Here is a 17,742-nt window from a genome sequence, read left to right as displayed (position 1 = left end):
CGGGGTGTTGGGGGGGCAGTGGGAGGGAGGAGGAATGGGAGACCCCTGACCAGGGCTGGGCCGGTCTTGCCTTTCCTGGGGAGTGGCCCCCAGGCTTCCTGCCCTCTGCCACTGCCTCTGTGGCTGCTTCTGGAGCAGAGGACGGTGGCGGCTTTTGTGGGATTCCCATACTTGTGAGCCCCAAGACTGACCGGAGGTGCAGGGGTGGGGGAACACGGGCTGGCAGCGCTTGCCACTGTGTGCGTTCTGGGGTCCAGGAGAAATTCCTATGGGTTTGTTACCTCCTCTCCTCCTCCTCTTTCTCCCACCCTGATCCCCGCACTTCCTCCATTCTCCTCCACTGTCATCCCTGAGCTCCCCGAAGCCATGTTTGGGTCTCTTGGCCAAGGCCTTGGCCCAGTCTAGCCTGCCACAGTTACAGGGTGGGGGTGGAATGGGGGGCACCATTCACCCAGGATTTTTCAGATGAGATCTTATGGGGCCTGCCAGCTATAGCCCTCATTCTGTGAGACTGGTGGGTGCTAGGGTGGAGAATGGGCCCCTAACTTGATCCTCAATACCTCTTTCATCACTCTGCCTTCTTTGGGCAGAGTGCATACTGGCTGCCTACTGAGTGCAGAACGTTGTATTTGGCGGCCCTGGGGAGTGACCAGGGGGCCCTGGGGAGTGGTATGGGGGGATCCCGGGATAATAGCAGCTAGGGAGGCTCTAGGGAGCAGCAGAGGGCCCCTGGAGAGCAGTGGGGAGCCCCAGGAAGAGTTCCAGCAGGCGGGGAAGGTGCCCTTGTGCAGAGCACGGGGGAGGAGGGGGTTGGCCACAGCAGGGAGTTCTCATCAGTACACAAACCCGATATCCAGGTGGAGCTGGCAGAAATCTGCACGAAGAGCGAGCGCTACATCGGCACCGAGGGAGGAGGCATGGACCAGTCCATCTCGTTCCTCGCAGAGGACGGAACTGTACGTGGACAGGGTCTAGCACGCGATTGCTGGGGAGGGGAGCTTCGGGACCCCGATTTCCTGCCAGCCCCGCTAACTCCAGAGCCAGACCAGGGATCCCGGGAGGTTTTTGGGCTGGGGGAGCCTTGACCCAGCCTAGCAGCGGGATCATTCCAGATGCTCTTGCTGCCAGCTTCCCCTGGGCACCAGAGGTTGCACCCAAGAGCTTGGGGTAGAGGTGGGGGGATAAAACCAGCCTTCACTGTGCCAACTCTCAGTGAGTGGCAGCCCCGTGTGCCCCCATGTGCCTCCTCAGTGTGCCTCCTCAGCGTGCGCCCCTGCATGATCCCCTGCCTCCCTGCCCCCGCAGGCTAAGCTGATTGAGTTCAGCCCGCTGCGGGCCACGGATGTGCAGCTTCCAGCCGGTGTCGTTTTCGTGGTCGCTCATAGTTGTGTGGAAATGAACAAAGCTGCAACCTCGCATTTCAACATTCGCGTGATGGAGTGTCGACTCGCAGCCAAGGTGCGTCTCCGGCAGATCCTGGGGAACCTTCCCCATCTCCCATTCCCCCCTCCAGGTGCCTCGCATCCTTCACCTGAGGGTGCCTCTGAGTCCAGGGTTCCTGGGGATGAGGGGGTGAGGTGCCCCAGCCCTGTCCTGAGCTGCGCTGCCCCACTTCATTCTACCCCATCCTGCTTTGCATTGTCCTGCGTTGCCACACCCTGCCCCACGCCTGACCTCTGCCTTCAGAGAAGGCGTGGAGATTCCTGAGTTTCTCCCACTCCTGGGGATTCTCGGAAACATCACATAGGAGAGCTGCCTTCTTGGACCCAATCCGGTCCAGCCCAGTCCGCCTCTTGCCCAATCCATTCAGTACCTTGGGCTCAGGACTCTGGGCAGGCCTGTGGTAATAATGATTACTGTGGTATTTGTTAAGCGCTTACTATCTGTTGTATTGTGTTCTCCCAAGCACTAAGTACAGTGCTCTGCACATAGTAAGCACTCAATTTTTTTTATGGCATTTGTTAAGCACTTACTGTGTGTGTCAGGTACTAAGGATTGGGGTAGGTACAAGATCATCAGCTTGGAAACAGTCTCTGTCCCCCATAGGGCTCACAGTCTCAATCCCCATTTTACAGATGAGGAAAGAGAGGCACAGAGAAGTGAAGTGATTTGCCCAAGGTCACACAGAAAGACAAGAAGTGGAGCTGAGACTAGAACCCAGGTCCTTCTGACTCCCAGGCCTGTGCTCTATCCATTAGGCAACACTGCTTCTCCAAGTAAATAGCCATTGATTGATTGGTTGATTGATTAGTACGTGCCAAGCACTGTACTCTGAGGTAGATACAAGATAATCAGTTTCCACATGGAGCTCACAATCCAAGAGAAGGGAGAAGAGGTAGTTAATCCCCATTTTACAGATGAGGGAACTTCAACACCGAGAAGTGAAATGTCTTGCCTGCATTTCCAAAGCAGGCCAGTGGCAGAGGTGGCCTTAGAACCCAGGTCTTCTGCCTCCCAGGCCTGTGCTCTTTTCACTGGGATACTCTGCTTCTGGTCGTTGTAAAAGTAGTAGAAGTATTAGTAGAGGTGGTGCTGGTGGTGGTAGTAGTAGTCATCAACATCTTCACTCATTCATTCATTCAATCATTTATTGAGCGCTTACTGTGTGCAGAGCACTGTACTGAGTGTTTGGGAAGTACAGTTCGGCACCATTTAGAGACAGTAGCAGGAATGGGGGAGCCCAGGGAGCTGGGAGGGGCATCATCCTGGGCTCCTGCACAGCACACAGTACTCATGGCACAGAGAGCTCGAGCAGGCTCCCTGGGCTCCCCCATTCTTGCTACATTCAGGACCTGGAAGCCCCGGAGTCAGAGCTGGAGCTGTGGCGCTTCGCGGTACCAGTCAGAGAGACCTTGTAGTGCCAGTGAAAATGTCTTTGCCAGGCTTTGTGGGAGCTGGTGGGTCAAGTGTCTCAAGGGGGTGACCAGGCTAGGCTGGAGTGGATGCAGCATTGCCATTGAGGATAATAATAATAATAATAATGATGGTATTTGTTAAGCGCTTACCATGTGCCAAGTACTGTTCTAAGCGCTGGGGTAGATCCAAGGTAATCAGGTTGTCCCACATGGGGCTCACCGGCTTCACCTTCATTTTACAGATGAGGGGACTGAGGCACAGAGAAGTGAAGAGACTTGCCCAGAGTCACACAGCTGACAAGTGGTGGAGCCGGGATTAGAACCCACAACCTCCGACTCCCAAGTCTGGGCTCTTTCCACTGAGCCAGGCTGCTCGTATCTCGGGAGAGGACCTACCTTTGTCTTCCTGGCCTGAGGCAACCAAACTCTTCCTGGCCCCTGCATTCCCACTGATCCCTGGACCACCAAGACCCCGACGTCCCTGGGAAGGGTGGCGGCTCGGCCCCATAAAGGGGAAGCGACCCATTCCCGGGCGATATGGGCCACAAGATGGGAAGTAGCCCCCCGCCCCCAGGTTGGAGAGGCCTCGATCTTTGCTTTGGGCCCCACAGCTGCTGGCCAAGTCCCAGGGGCTCGACTGGGTTGACGTGTGGAGGCTGGCGGAGGTGCAGGCCAAGCTGGGCCTGACGCTGGAGGAGATGCAGACTGTGCTGGACGGCGCCCTGCACCCTGAACCCCACAGCCCTGACGAGATCTGCCAACAGCTGGGAATCAGCCTGCACGACCTGCGCTCCCAAATCCTTAGCCCCAACACCCGAGATGGTGAGTCTCAGGGCCAGGAGGGGGCTCAGAGTGGAAGGAGGGAGATGGGGAGCATCATCACAATACGAATGAGAAGAAGTATGGTACTTGTTAAGCACTTACTAGGTACCAAGCACTCTTCTAAGCACTGGGGAGTCTGCAAGACAATCAGATTGGACACTGTCCCTTTCCCACATGGGGCTCCCAGTCTAAGTAGGAGGGAGTAGGATTTAACCCCCATTTTACAGGTGAGGAAACTGAGGCACAGGGTAGTTAAGTGACTCACCCAAGGTCACCCAGCAGAATAGTGGCAGAGCCTCCCCAGGCCAGTCCCATTGGGCCAGTTATGCCGAGGACCCCAAGTACTGGGCCCAGCCCCTGAGATCCTGAGAGCAGGACCCAGCTCCCAGGACCCTGAGAGCAGGACGAATCCAGCCGATGTTGGCCTGGGGGCAGGCAGAGCCCCAGTGGAGATGTTTCACTGCCAGATACTTAGGGGGGCAACAAGGAAAATGGTGTCTCTTAAACACCTACGGGCTGCAGTGTACTGTACACACCTGGCTGCAGTGTACTGTACTGAGTCCTTGGGAAAGTACAGCCAACAGAACTGCTATTTGTCAAATGCTCACTTGGTACCAAGCACTGTACTAAGTGCTGGGGTAGGTGCGACATAAGCAGGTTGGACACAGTCCCTGTCTCACACAGGTCTCACAGTGTACTAAAGTGGAAGAAATCTAGAATCCTCATTTTGATGAGGAAACCGAGTCACAGAGAAGTAAAGGGATTTACCCTGGGTCCCACAACAGGCCAGGGGTGGGGTCAGGATGGAGCCTGGGTCTCCAGACTCCCAGGCTTGGACTCTTTCCACTAAGCCACATGACTTTACGGGGACCCATTCCCTACCCTTAGCGCTTAGAACAGTGCTTTGCACGTAGTAAGCGCTTAACAAATGCCATTATTATTACTATTATTATTATTATTATTATTATCATTATTATTATTATTACCCACAGATAGCTCACTCGCTAAAGGAAAGACAGGCAGAAATATTTACACAGAGGGCAGTTGGAATCAATCAGAGAATGTTCAGTTGAATGAACCCATTTGCTCAGAGCTGAGGATGGGTGTGTGTGATTCTGTGAGAGTGAGAGACAGCTGGCGGTTGGTGATTTGGGTTGGTGGGAGTCTTCCTGGGAAGGCTGGTTGGAGGAGGTGGCTTTGAATATAAAGAGAGATGTGTCCCTTCAAGTTTGAGAGGGAGTGGGGAGTTCTGGGTCAGGGGAATCAGCGTGGGCTAGGGATGGGAGTGAGGTCAGGCCAGAGCAAGATTTGGTTAGGTGAGTTTGAGAAGCGTGAGTAGGCTGAGCTGGAGAGTAGTGAGAGAAGGACACCAAGAGAATAAGATGGGGACAGCTGGTCGAAAGTCTTAAAGCCAACTGTGGGGTGTCTGTATGAGACGGAGGGACCCGGGGAGCCTGTGGAGGAGTCGGAGGAGAGGAGAGATGGGGGCTGGGGCTGAGCGGTGCTTTGGGAAGATGGTCCGTGTAGCAGCAGTAGGGAGTAGAGTCTGAAGGCTGGAAGACCAGCCAGGGCCATTGCAGTAGTCCAGAGACTGTGTGTGCGGAGCTCGAGCTGGGCCCCGGGGGGAGAGATTGCGGAGGAAGAGCCAGAGGGTTAGGTAGGGGACCTCTCAGTAGCGAGCAACCAAGGCTGGCACCTTGGTTCTGGGTTTCTGGGCCAGGGAGAATGAAGGTGCTGTCGACAGCTCGGCACCCCCTCCTCTGACCACCCACCCTCCTCCACCTTTCCACAGCAGGCCACCTGTGCTCTGCCACCCGGGGTCTGCTGCCTGGGCCCTGGAGCCTCGGGAGATGAGACAAGAACATCAAGGAATGCCGCTGACTCTGGCCACAGCCGCCTCTGGGCCTGGGGTCCCAGGGGCGGGGGGGCAGAGCCCTCCCAAACACAGTTTCCACAAATTAGTGTGCCCCAGTGGCATTGGAGGGGAGGGGGGAGGTGGAAATGACTTTCCTTTCTCCTTGGTGGTTTTCCTGCCAAGCAGGTAAGCTAGTTAGGGACATTTTTCTTTTCCATATAAAATATTAATTTAATTCTGTCCCCCAGCCTGGGAACATGACCCATACAGGCCTCAAAGCAGCAGTTTATTTTTATTGCATTTGGCATTTCAGAGTCTTCAAATTGATGAAGAAAAATATTATTCCTGGGTAAAGAACTCTTTAGCCCCAGTCGAGCTTCAGTGGCTGTGTCTGAGGTGCTCCCTGGCCCTCCCTCCACCACACACACTCCCTGCTCCCCCAACTCCCTATTCTCCTTGCTCTCCCTGCTCTCCCTGCTCCTGGCTCCAGTGGTCCAGAGATGCTGGGAAGAGAGCCCCAGTGCTGGAATTCATTCTTGTTGAATGAAGATGATCGGAAAGCTGATCCTCACTCGCCCCTGTGCCCATGCACCCCGAGGCCATATGCCCTGTGCTCCTATACCCCACACCCCCTCCCTGCTTTTTAAAATGGTATTTGTTAAAGGTCTTACTATGTGCCAGGCACTGTACTAAATACTGAGGCAGGTACAAGCTAATCAGGTTGGACACAGCCCTTGTCCACATGGGGCTCACAGTCTTAATCTTCGTTTTATAGAAGAAGAAGCAGTGTGGCATAGTGGATAGAACACAGAATGGGGAGTCAGAAGGTCATGGACTCTAATCCCACCTCCACCGCTTGTCAGCTGTGTGAAGTTGGGCAAGTCACTTTACTTCTCTGGGCCTCAGTTCCCTCATCTGTAAAGTGGGGATTAAGACTGAGAGCCCCATGTGGGACAACCCAATAACCTTGTATCTTTCCCAGTGCTTAGAACAGTGCTTGGCACATTGTAAGCGCTTAACAAATGCCATCATCATCATCATCATAGTTGAGGTAACTGAATTAGAGAGAAGTTAAGTGACTTGCCCAAGGTCACACAGCAGACAAGTGGTGGAGCTGGTATTAGAATCCAGCTCCTTCTGACTCCCAGGAACATGCTGTGTTCACTAGACCACACTGCTTCCCCAGTGCCCTGCTTCCCCTTCTGCCCCACCTGGGATCCTCCTCTGGATCTGGGCTAACAGTTACCCACCTCAGTCACAAAATGATTGTGCCCTGCTCTTCCTCCTTGCTCCTGTTGGAGCCGAAAAATGCCGGCTTGTTGTTGGGCTCAGTCCCAGTAGCAGGGACACCCTGGTCAGTCTGAGCAGGGGGCTGGGGTTGGGTCAGGGCTGGGGCTGGGTCATGTCTGGGGTTTGGGCCACAGCTAGGGGTTGGGTCACAGCTGGGGTTTGGGTCGGGGCTGGGAGCTATGTCAGTCCAGGGCTTGGGGCTGGGAACTGGGGACAGCAACTGGGTCTGGGCTGAAGTCTGAGCTGGGGCTGGATCAGAGCTGGACAGGGGGTGCTGGAACTGGGCTGGGGTCTGAGCAGGGAGCTGGGGCTGGGGCTGGGTCAGGGTTAGGGCTGCTGCAGGGCTGGGATTTGTGTCTGAGGCCTGGGGACAGCAGCCATGCCTGGGCTGGGGACTGAGTCTGGTCTGGGGAGCTCTGCCTGGGCAGAGCTCCTGGGCTGGTACTTTCATGCTGGGAATCAAAGGGCTCAATCTGTTGCCCAGATTTTCCTCCTCAGCTCCATCTGGAAGTGACCAATTGGGCTCCCGGGCCCCTTGCCTCCCCAACCCCGATTGTGCCTGGCCCCGAGGAATCTGGACAGGGAGGCGCCCGATGCATGGCACTGAACGCTTCCGGGATCTGAGGTGGCATTTGGGCAACCTGGGGTTGCCTGCTGTGCTCTGGAGCACCTGGGCCGGGGCAGAGAATCTGGTATGGAAAGCCACAGAACTGAAGGGCTCTGCTGGCACCGAGGAGGTCCTGGGGCTTGGGCACCGGGCACCGGCAGGGAGGGGATCACGGGCCTTAGTGCTTGGTGTTCTTACTTCTCTCACCGGACTACCCAGGGGGACTCCTGGACAGAAAGAGGCAAGAAGAGCAGTGGCCTTCCTCCAGGGAGGGCGGGCCCGGGGAGAGCGGGGGTTGCTGCTCCTGGGGGTTCATTCCCAGAAATCCCAGGCAGCCGAGCATTGCTGTTCAGCGGGCCCTTGGGTGGCAAACCTGGCTCTCCGGCACTGGTTCGGCGATGTTTATGCCATGGAATGGGAACAGAGAGAGGTCCAGGGTTTCTGACCATTGTTGGCCCAGGGGCAAGAGGGAACAAGAGGTCCCCAAATGCCAAGCAGGTTGCTGGGCCTCAGGAGTGCCCAGGGGAACTGTGTCCAGATGCTCAGAGAAGCAGCATGGCTCCATGGAAAGAGCATGAGCTTTGGAGTCAGAGGTCATGAGTTCAAATCCCAGCTCCACCAATTGTCAGCTGTGTGACTTTGGGCAAGTCACTTAACTTCTCTGTGCCTCAGTTACCTCATCTATAAAATGGGGATTAAGACTGTGAGCCCTCCGTGGGACAACCTGATCACCTTATAACCTCCCCAGTGCTTAAAACAGTGCTTTGCACATAGTAAGTACTTAACAAATGCCATCATTATTATTAATCGGTGAGACCCCTGCTTGGTGCGGAGCCGTGTGCTCTGGACAGAATTCTGACCGGGATGTTTCCCTGCCACACCACCTTCTCCTTGGCCCTGTTGCCCACTGGCAGAAGGCCCACTCCCTCTGCTCTGCATGCTCTGGACAGCTGACCCCCTTTGCATCCCAATGTCCCCTTCATTCCCGGCACCCCAGGGCTGTCCACCAGGTAGTCTGGGCAGTGCTGCCAGCCATGGAGGTTGTGGTGCCTGGGAGCGGAAGACTCCCAGCTGTGGGTCCTGCTGGGGCCTCTGAGCAGAGAGTGGAAACGTGGGCTGGGACAGTGTTTCTGTTTTGTTAGTTTAGACTCAGTCTCGATTTTTTAAACAGCTTTCACCCCAGATAAAGTGAAAGCAAGTTTGTTCCCCTGAAGTTCTTCAAAGGCTCTTCAGCCCTGCTCAAGTCTCTTGGTTCTTTCTCTCAGTGAGTCAATGAAGTGCCAAAGCCCCTGCAGTCCCCTCACTCTCTGCAGTCCCCTCAGACCCCTCCCTCCTCCAACCCTCTGCAGCCCTCACAGCTCCTGCCATCCCTGCAGGTTGATTTGTTTCTGGGCAGCTGATCTGACAGCTGGAGACCACTTTATTGCACAGTCTTCAAGAGACAATTTAAGATTCAAGGCAGTGTACACGTATTTCAATTCTCCAAGGGGCAGAGTGAGAGAGAATCCGTGATCCTAAGGGGTCTGAGGGGCCTTTGGTTTTTGAAGAAAATGTAAAGATTCAGCATCCTGCATTGATAAGGAGCTGTGGGCTCCCACCTCACCCGACGGTGCCTTCCAGTTGCTGTCAATGGGACTTCCACCAGTTGGGGCACACTCACACTTGTCTTTGAAGCAGGTGGGGCCAGGGGTTGTTTGTTGATCAGTCAATCCATCAGTCACTCACTGTCCTAAGGGCTTGGGAGAGTGCAATACAACAGAGTGGATAGATGCAGTCTTTGCCCAGGAGGTGCTTCCAGTCTACAGGCATTGCTGGGGTCCTTGGGGGCTCTTGGAAACAGTCGTCTCACACCTTTTTCTGCTCTCCCCCCGGCCACCAACCTTGTTCAGTGACTGTCTTCAAGCTGTACCAGAGAGCCAAGCACGTGTTCAGCGAGGCTGCGAGGGTTCTGGCCTTTCGGAGGATTTGCCAGGAGGAACCGGCTTCCATGGTGCCGCTGCTGGGAGACCTGATGAACCAGAGTCACGAGAGCTGCCGGGAACTGTTTGAGTGCAGCTGCCCCGAGCTGGACCAGCTGGTCCATGTCTGCCGGTGAGTACTGCTGGGTCAGCCCGGTCCTGCCCGTCTGTCTGTCGGCCTCCCTCCTGAGCTCTCTCCTCTGGGCCAAACTCGTCCGCATGGGGGGCCGGGGTTGACAGGTGGGAAGTCAGGGCAGAGCCAGGCGGTCCGGGGTTTGGGTCTACCTGTGGGGCAGGAGTGGGGTGGCGAGATGCTGGCAGTGCATGAGTCTGGCAGGAAGCTCCTGGTTTGCACAGGCGGAGGAAGGGGCCTCCGGGGTGTGCCTGGGCTTGGGAAGCCTCCGGTGGCCCAGAGCTTGGCTTGGGGAAAGCAGGGGCAGTGGAGATGGGGCTACTGGCTGCAGGTCAGGCCTCCGGTATACCTTGCCTAGGTGGAAGGAAGGAGAAAGCTGGCCACCCGCCTCCTGCCCTGGTCCTTGGGGCCATTTCCTCTGTGAGGATGGGAGAGCTGATTGCAAGGTAGTCTCCAGGACCCAGCACACAGAGATGATAATAATAATGATAATTGTGGTATTTGTTAAGTGCTTACTATGTGCCAAGCACTGTTGTAAGACTGGGGTAGATACAAGGTAATCAGGTCGGAAACAGTTCCTTTCTGACATGAGGCCCACAGTCTTAATTCCCATTTTACAGATGAGGTAACTGAGGCACAGAGAAGTTTAGTGATTTGCCCAAGGTTACACAGCAGCATGTGGGGGAGCTGGAATTAGAACTCACATCCTCCGACTCCCAGGTCTGTGCTCTTTCCACTAGGCCATGCTGCTTATCTGGAGCTCTCTCCTGCACCTGGGGTTTCCTTTCCCACACACAGAGATCCAGGGCTTCCTGACAAACACACACCCACATACATGGCCCCCCCACACACCCTCACACCCCATCCCACCCCACCCCCTCCACACCTGGGTCTCCCACTCCCCCACCACACACACAGAGATCCCGGGGATCCTCCTCATTTTGGACAGGCCCTGTAAGGTGCTCAGTCTCATGTTGCAGCTCCCGCTCCATGCTGTCCAGAGCACCAGGTCCAGCTGGGTCCTCAGGGCTGGACTGCAGCTCTGCCCGGGTCATTGAGAGGGTCCTGAGGTCAGTCCTGGAGCTCAGGCTCTTCCCCCTGCTTGGAGCCCAGGGAGTCTGGCTGCTCTTTGGCCCTGCAAAGGTGCATCCGGGCCAGGAGGCCTGGAGAGGTTGGAACAGGACTTGTCACTTGAGCTCGACCCGGTTCCGAACCCCAGGGACCCACCCGCTCGATGGCCCCCGAGGACAGGACAGAGCAAGCGGACGCGGTCCTCGGCCCCATTTGTGGCTGGACCCTTTATGGCTCTGGCAGAGGAGAGGGGACTGTGGGAGGGGCATATGGGGGCTCAGGATGCATGTGGGCACTTGGGCTTCTTATTCAGTTCATGGGAGAAAAACGTCAATTCTATTGAACAAAGTGAAGTAATGAAGGAAAAACACATTGCTTGCCCAAACTATAACTGATCTCTTTTAAATGAACAAAAATCCTGCTGAAAATACTAGAATGGCCAAACATAAAAGTGGCATTTACTTGGAATAGAAGGATTCGTAACTCAGTTGGGTATGAGAGAAAGGGCAAGAATGAGAAAGGGAGAAAGAGAGAGGACGTGGCTTTTGTGGTGTTTCTTCCTGCCTCCATCCTTTTCCCAGAAAGACTTTGCTTTGATTTCCTGGTGGAATGTTGTTTTGGGGCCTCTTTTTTTGCCCGCCTTCCCCTCCCTGCCCTCAATTACTCAGTCCATCAGTGGTATTTATTTAGCACTTAGTGTGTTCAGAGCACTGTACTAAGTGCTAAGGAGAGTACACTACAATAGATTAGGCTAGACAGTCCCTGCCCCCAAGGAGCTTATACACTAGGTGGGGAGACAGACATGAACAAACATTATAGATGGAGTTGAAAGTAAGTGCTGGGGAGCCGGGGGCTTAGCCGAGAGTTGAACATAATTTCTGCCCCTTCTCTGGAACAGGCTCCCTCTACCAGCAGGGTTGCAGTCCAATACATGTGGTCAGTGGCCTGGTCTGATCTGGACGGTGAATGGGGATCCAGCTGAGCCACTGAGTCACTTTTCTCTGCACAGAGGCGGAGGACGACCAGGTCCATGCCAAATATTGGCCTTCCCAGACTGTGCTTTCAGTGTGATGTGGTTTGTGCTCTCTGCAGCCGCCATTTCTCCCCTGTGGGCAGGGTGGCTCCTGCTGACCCTTCCTCCCTGGGTGGCCATAGGTACTTGCAGTGTGCCACCCTCCACCACATTTGCTGCCTGCCTATTCTTTGCTGCTGGTCCCGTCAAGTCCCTCGCCCCCAGGATCATGGACTTCTTTGCTCCCCTCCAGGGGGCTGGGGCTTCACCTAGCTCTGGTCACTCTGGCATCTTGAGCCCAGGGGGGTAATTTTCCCATGGTGAACCCCCAGAGCCTCTGGAGCCTAGAACCCAGACTCCCCTGCAGCCTGGAAACCCTCATTTCAGAAGCCCTGGATCCATGGCCAGCAGCTCTCCCAGAGGCCCCAGAGCTCACAGCCCTGGAAGAAATGGACAGGGGGTGCCCCCAGAGCCTCTGGAAGAATATCTGGTGGCCCTCCTGGAGCCAGAGCCCCCGGAGGGATATCTGGTGGCTCTCCTGGAGCCCAGAGCCCCCCGGAGGAACGTTGAGTGGTGCCCCTGGAGGTACGGGCCATGACACCCCCGGAGTCCATGGCCCCTAAAAGAATACCCGGTGGTGCCTCTGGAGTCCAAGGCCCACAGAGGAATGGGCAGTGGCTCTCCCGGAGCCCCCGTGGAAGGTTTACATCAGGGCTGGTGCCCCCACTTTCCTGCTCAGGTGAAGAGCACGAGGCATTTCAGACACTTTGGCCTCTGGGGCCAGCAATTGCATGGTTTCTGGGGATCAGCCCAACGAGGGGACTGATGGATCTCCTGCCCTCCTGCCCTCCTCTTGCTGGCCTCCCATCCCACCCCATGCCAAAGGGGCCATTGCCCCACATCCTTCCGGAGTCTCTGCCGCTGGGAACGGCCTGGGGCTGTGATGCAGAGGAGCTCTGTGTACAGACCATGCAGAGAACTGGCCCAGAGAGCAGCCTTGGCCACTTGCTGCCCAGGACCAAGTCCCCGTACCTGCCATGAGGCGGGCTGAGCGTACTGCAGGAATGGGAGATGAGGAGGCAGATGACCTGCCTGCCTGTCCCCCAGGGCCCAAGGCCATAGCCCCTGGGTTTGGGCCAACACAGGTTCCAGAGGACAGGAGTACTCTGCTGTGTTGGGATGGTGAGAGGGGTGGGGGCACTCAGAGTCTGGACCCCTTCTCGGTAGCCTGAGGTCTCCAGCCGGGCAGAGCCAGATCGGATCAGAAGGCTCAGGGTAGTGCCCAGCAGCTCAAGGGGGATTGAGTGGATTTTTTTTTAAATGGGTATTTTTTTTAAGCACTTACTAGGTGTCAAGCACTGTACTAAGCACTGGAGTCAAGCTACTCAGATTGGACACAGGCCCTGTCCCAGTTTTAATCTCTGTTTTACAGATGAGGTAACTGAGGCACAAGAAGTGAAATGACTTGTCCAAGGTCATACAGCAGACAAGTGGCTTCTGGTGGTGGGAAACTTCACAGGCTCCCTCGCCTCCACCAGTGACTGTGGCAGTGAGGAGGGAATGGGGCAGGGAGGAGGAGGAAGGGGAGGAGGAGGAGAAGGAGGAGAGGGTGATGGACTGTCTCTTTCCCTCTCTGGTCCAGGGCGGCTCCAGTCTGCCTGGCCCTTTGCGGGGGTGAGTAGAGTGGGAGCAGACCATTAGTGTATTCACCACAAACTTAACATGTCAAAAACAGACCTCCTTATCTTCCCACCCGAACCCTGCCCTTCCCCTGACCTTTTCATCATTGTAGACAGCACCACAATCCTTCCTGCCTCACGAGCCCCTAACCTTGGCATTATGCTTGACTCCTCTCTCTCACTCAACCCACATATTCAATCTATCATTAAGTTCTCTCGGTTCAACTGTCACAACATTGCTAAAATTCACCCTTTCCTCTCCATTCAAACTGCTACCACGTTAATCTAAGCACTTATTCTATCTTGCCTTGATTACTGTATCAGAATCCTTGCTGACCTCCCTGCCTGGCCTGTCTCTCCCAACTCCAGTCTATAATTCACTCTGCTGCCCAGATCATTTTTCTACAAAAATGCTCAGTCCATGTTTCCCCACTTCTCAAGAGCCTTCTTACCATCAGCTTTAAAGAACTCAAGCACCTTGGCCCCTCCTACCTCACCTCGCTGCTCTCTTACTACAACCCAGCCCACACACATCACTCTAATGCCAGTCTACTTCCTCACAGTAACTCGATCTTACCTATCTCACCTCCGACCTCACACCCACATCCTGCTTCTGGCCTGGAGTGCCCTTTCTCTTCATATCTGACAGACAATCACTCTCTCCACCTTCAGAGCCTTATTGAAGGCACATCTTTTCCAAGAGGTTTTCCCTGCCTAAGCCCTCATTTCCTTTTCTCCCACTCCCTTCTGTGATGCCCCAATTTGCTCCCTTTATTCACCCCTCCCTGAGCCCCTCAGCACTTATGTGCATACCTGTAATTTATTTATATTAATGCTTGTCTCCCTGCCTAGGCTGTGAGATCATTGTGAATAGGAAGGGAGTTGGGAGGCTTCTGAGGAGACTTCTGGACTCTTGTGCGAGATGGAGGGGAACCAGCAGAGTTTGCTGGTGCAATTTGGAAGATGTCCACTTCCAATTCTGGCCCCATTTAGTGAAGTGATTATCCAAATTCTCCTGGCCACAGAAGACAGGGTGGTGACACAGGATTCCAGACAGATGGGACCCCAGTCCTGCCCATCCCATCCCAGCACCACTTGTGCCTATCCAGTCTTGCCCTGCCTGTCCTGTCCCATCCCTGCATGTCTCTGCCAAGTCCTGCCTGGCTCTTCCCAGTCCTGCCCAGTCCAATTCTGTCCCTTCTGTACCATCCCTGAATGTCTCGGACAAGTCCAATCTGCTCTGCCCTACCTGACTCTACCTGGTCCTGCCCTGCCTATCCCATTCCTTCCTGTTTCTGCCCAGTCGTGTCCTGCCCATCCTGGCCATGTCTGCGCAGTCCTCCCCTGCTCATCCTGTCCCTGCCTGTCTACCCAGTCCTGCCCTGCCCATCTCTGCTTGTCTTTGCCCAGTCTTCCCCTGCTCATCCCACATCCCTGCCTGTCTCTGCCCAGTCCTCCTCTGATTGTCCTGTTCCTGCCGGTCTCTGCACAGACCTGCCCTGCCTGACCCATCCCTGCCTGTCCCTGTGCTGTCCTCCCTTGTCTGTCCTGTCCCTGTCTGTTTCTGCCCAGTCCTGCCCTGCCCAACCCATCCTTGTATAGTCCTGCCCCTACGCTGCTCATCCCACCTCTGCCCTGCTCCAGTCCCCTCAGGGCCCTCCAGAAACTCAGACTGAACACTGCAGCTGAAGGGAAACCAGACATCTTCCTGTGTTGGTCAGCATTCATCCTCTTCCTCAAAAACACATTTACTTGTGAAAAACTAGACTTTTAATTGAATAAAGCAGATGATGAAAGGAAATAAATAGAGAAAATAATTGAGGAAAAAGCATTACTGTAGTGAGGTAATTCAGCTGTGCTTGGGTGGGGATAATGTTCCATTGAAATTTTCCAGGAAATAAAGTAGGTTATTTAGAAGGATGAAATTGTGTTAAATTATCATCAAGCTTTTAATCTACTCCTAATTTGGGGGCTTTAATAGGAAGAGCTGCAGACCGCTGTGGCCGGAGCGACTGGTTTTGGACTCTTTCCAGGTGGGGGCCGGTTCCAGGGTGGCTGGGGACCCCTATGTGATGGCCCGTGGGACCCCATGGGATGGCTTGCAGGCGTTGGGCTTGTGGGGCCAGATGTGCCAGTGCTGCTGGCCAGCAGGGTACACCTCCTTTGACTTCGTTCTCCTGGTCTGCCCTGAGATCAGCAGGAGAACTTGGCTGTGGGATTTCCCTTGGGAAGCTCTTGCTCTTGGGGCTCAGATTGCTTTGGGGACAGTGTGGCAGGAGAGCAGTCATTGGTGACCCAGCTCGACCTAGGTCCATGCATGGCTGGGAAAGTATTTATTTGTTTTTATTTATTTTATTTATTTGTATTCATGCCTGTCTCCACCCCCGGACTGTAAGTGTGTTGTAGGCAGGGTATGTGTGTATATTGTTGTATTTAGTACAGTGCCCTGTACGTGGTAAGTGCTCAATGAATACAATTGAATGAATGCATGGGCCGAGGGTGGGCCGAGCGCTGTGGGCATTACCCCGTTTCTCCCCTTGCTCCCTGCTCCTGCCTCCTCTGTCGGGCTGAAGTTGTCTTCCTGTGGGAGCAGTGTGTTGTCACCACCAGACCCATGGCTTTACAACTTTGGGGTCCCAAAAATCCATCCCCAGAACTCTGGCACTGTGGCTCGCCCCTGGACTGCCCGGGAGCAGCTTGCCGGGCCCCAGAGCTGGGCTGGCCCTCATGGCACCATGGTGCTACTTACCCACTCTCCCTCCCATCCTAGCTCTAACATCTCCCCTTCTGATTGCAGGCAAGGTGGGGCACGGGGCTCCCGCCTCACTGGAGCGGGGTGGGGTGGCTGCGTGGTGTCCATGGTTCCTGCCAACGGGGTGGCGGCCTTCCTAGCCCACGTGAACGATGCCTACTACCTGCCCCGCCACCCTGCCTCCACCTCTGACGTCTCTTCTGCTGCCACCGACAAAGATACTGCAGCTGCCGCCGTCACCGCTACTTCCTCAGCTACTGCCATCAGGGGGCAGGGCTTGTTTGCCAGTAGGCCGGGGAGTGGGGCTTCGGTCTTCCTGGAGGCCTGAGGGCTGTGGAGGCGCGTAAACGGCCTCTCCATCATGTAGCGGGTTCTTCCTCCCGGGCTTCTGCGGTCCCGTGACTAATGAGGGGATGGATGTTGTGACTGATGTGGTGGATGTAGCGACGGGTGTGGGGACGGGATGTGGTGATAGGTGGGGAATGAATGCAGTGACAGATGTGGTGGATGCAGGGATGGGTGCGGTGATGGGGATAATGATAATAATAATAATGATGGCATTTATTAATCGCTTACTATGTGCCAAGCACTGTTCTAAGCACTGGGGAGGTTACAAGGTGATCAGGTTGTCCCACATGGGGCTCACAGTCTTAATCCCCATTTTACAGATGAGGTAACTGATGCCCAGAGAAGTGAAGTGACTTGCCCAAAGTCACACAGCTGACAAATGGCGGAGCCGGGATTTGAACCCATGACCTCTGACTCCAAAGCCCGGGCTGTTTCCACTGAGCCATGCTGCTTCTCCACCACTCTGGATGGGGATGGATGCAGGAATGGATGTGGTAGCAGGTGTGGGAGTGGATGCGGTGATGGGCGTGGGAGTGGATGCGGTGATGGGCGTGGGGACCAGATACCTTGATGGATGCATGAATGGATGCAGTGATGGGTGTGGGGATGGATGTGGTGATGGGTGTGGGGATGGATGCGGTGGCGGATATGGGAATGGATGCGATGGCGGATGTGGGGACCGATGCGGTGATGGGTCTGGCGACAGATGCAGGGATGGATGCGGTGGTGGATGTGGGGATGGGTGTTGATGGTTGCTGCAGCAATGGGTGCATCGGTGGATGTGGTGATTGGCTCCACGGGGCTGTGGGGGCTCCCCGCGCCCTCTGCCTGCCTCCCCCACCCCAGCCCAAAACTGAATCTGTAGACTGCCGGGCCACAGAACCTTGCCAAGACACCACTTTATTGGGAATGTCCGCGCTTGCTGATGCCTGGAATAAAGAGGTGAATCATCCCCGTGGTCTATGGCGCCTGTGGGGTGTGGCCCTGGGGAGGGAACAGGAGGAGGAGGAGGCGCCGCCACCTCTCAGGTAGCACGGCCGGGACACTGTCAATCTTGTTGGCCTTCGCCCCCGTGGGTGGGCTTGGGAGACACTGGGCTTTCCTTCAGCCATGTTGAGGAATGCTGGCCAAACAAGGAACAAAACCCAGTGACCCTTGACTTTTGTAGACATGCCCCCAGATGATTGAGGGGGAGGTGGGGAGCCTATCATCTGCTCTGGCCTAGGTCGGTTAGAGATCTGTCCTGGGGTCTGGTGATGGATTCCCTTATTTGGCATTGGGAGAAAGACAGTGGACTGGACATTGACTTTTCCCTATAAGCATGCGCGCACACATACGCATGCACACACACATGCACGCA

The 17,742-nt window shown here is 55.3% G+C and overlaps 2 protein-coding genes across 2 annotated transcripts in view; one reads left to right on the top strand and one right to left on the bottom strand.

The window, feature by feature from the left end:
* The window catches only part of GALK2 (galactokinase 2), a 48,419-nt gene extending 31,782 nt beyond the window's left edge, over positions 1-16,637 (top strand). The window contains exons 6-10 of the mRNA XM_038750310.1: positions 858-956; positions 1,306-1,458; positions 3,467-3,677; positions 9,319-9,520; positions 16,080-16,637. Of these exons, the coding sequence (XP_038606238.1) occupies positions 858-956; positions 1,306-1,458; positions 3,467-3,677; positions 9,319-9,520; positions 16,080-16,362 (948 nt within the window). The 3' untranslated portion in view covers positions 16,363-16,637. The remainder of the gene's footprint in view (positions 1-857; positions 957-1,305; positions 1,459-3,466; positions 3,678-9,318; positions 9,521-16,079) is intronic.
* Positions 16,638-17,270: 633 nt separating this feature from the next.
* Positions 17,271-17,742, bottom strand: part of FAM227B (family with sequence similarity 227 member B) — a 154,868-nt gene continuing 154,396 nt past the window's right edge. The window contains exon 15 of the mRNA XM_038750320.1: positions 17,271-17,505. Within this exon, the coding sequence (XP_038606248.1) occupies positions 17,431-17,505 (75 nt within the window). The 3' untranslated portion in view covers positions 17,271-17,430. The remainder of the gene's footprint in view (positions 17,506-17,742) is intronic.

The sequence above is a fragment of the Tachyglossus aculeatus genome, chromosome 8 (genome assembly GCF_015852505.1).
Source record: "Tachyglossus aculeatus isolate mTacAcu1 chromosome 8, mTacAcu1.pri, whole genome shotgun sequence".
Classification (NCBI taxonomy): Eukaryota; Metazoa; Chordata; class Mammalia; order Monotremata; family Tachyglossidae; genus Tachyglossus; species Tachyglossus aculeatus.
This window is presented reverse-complemented; position numbering and strand designations above follow the sequence as displayed.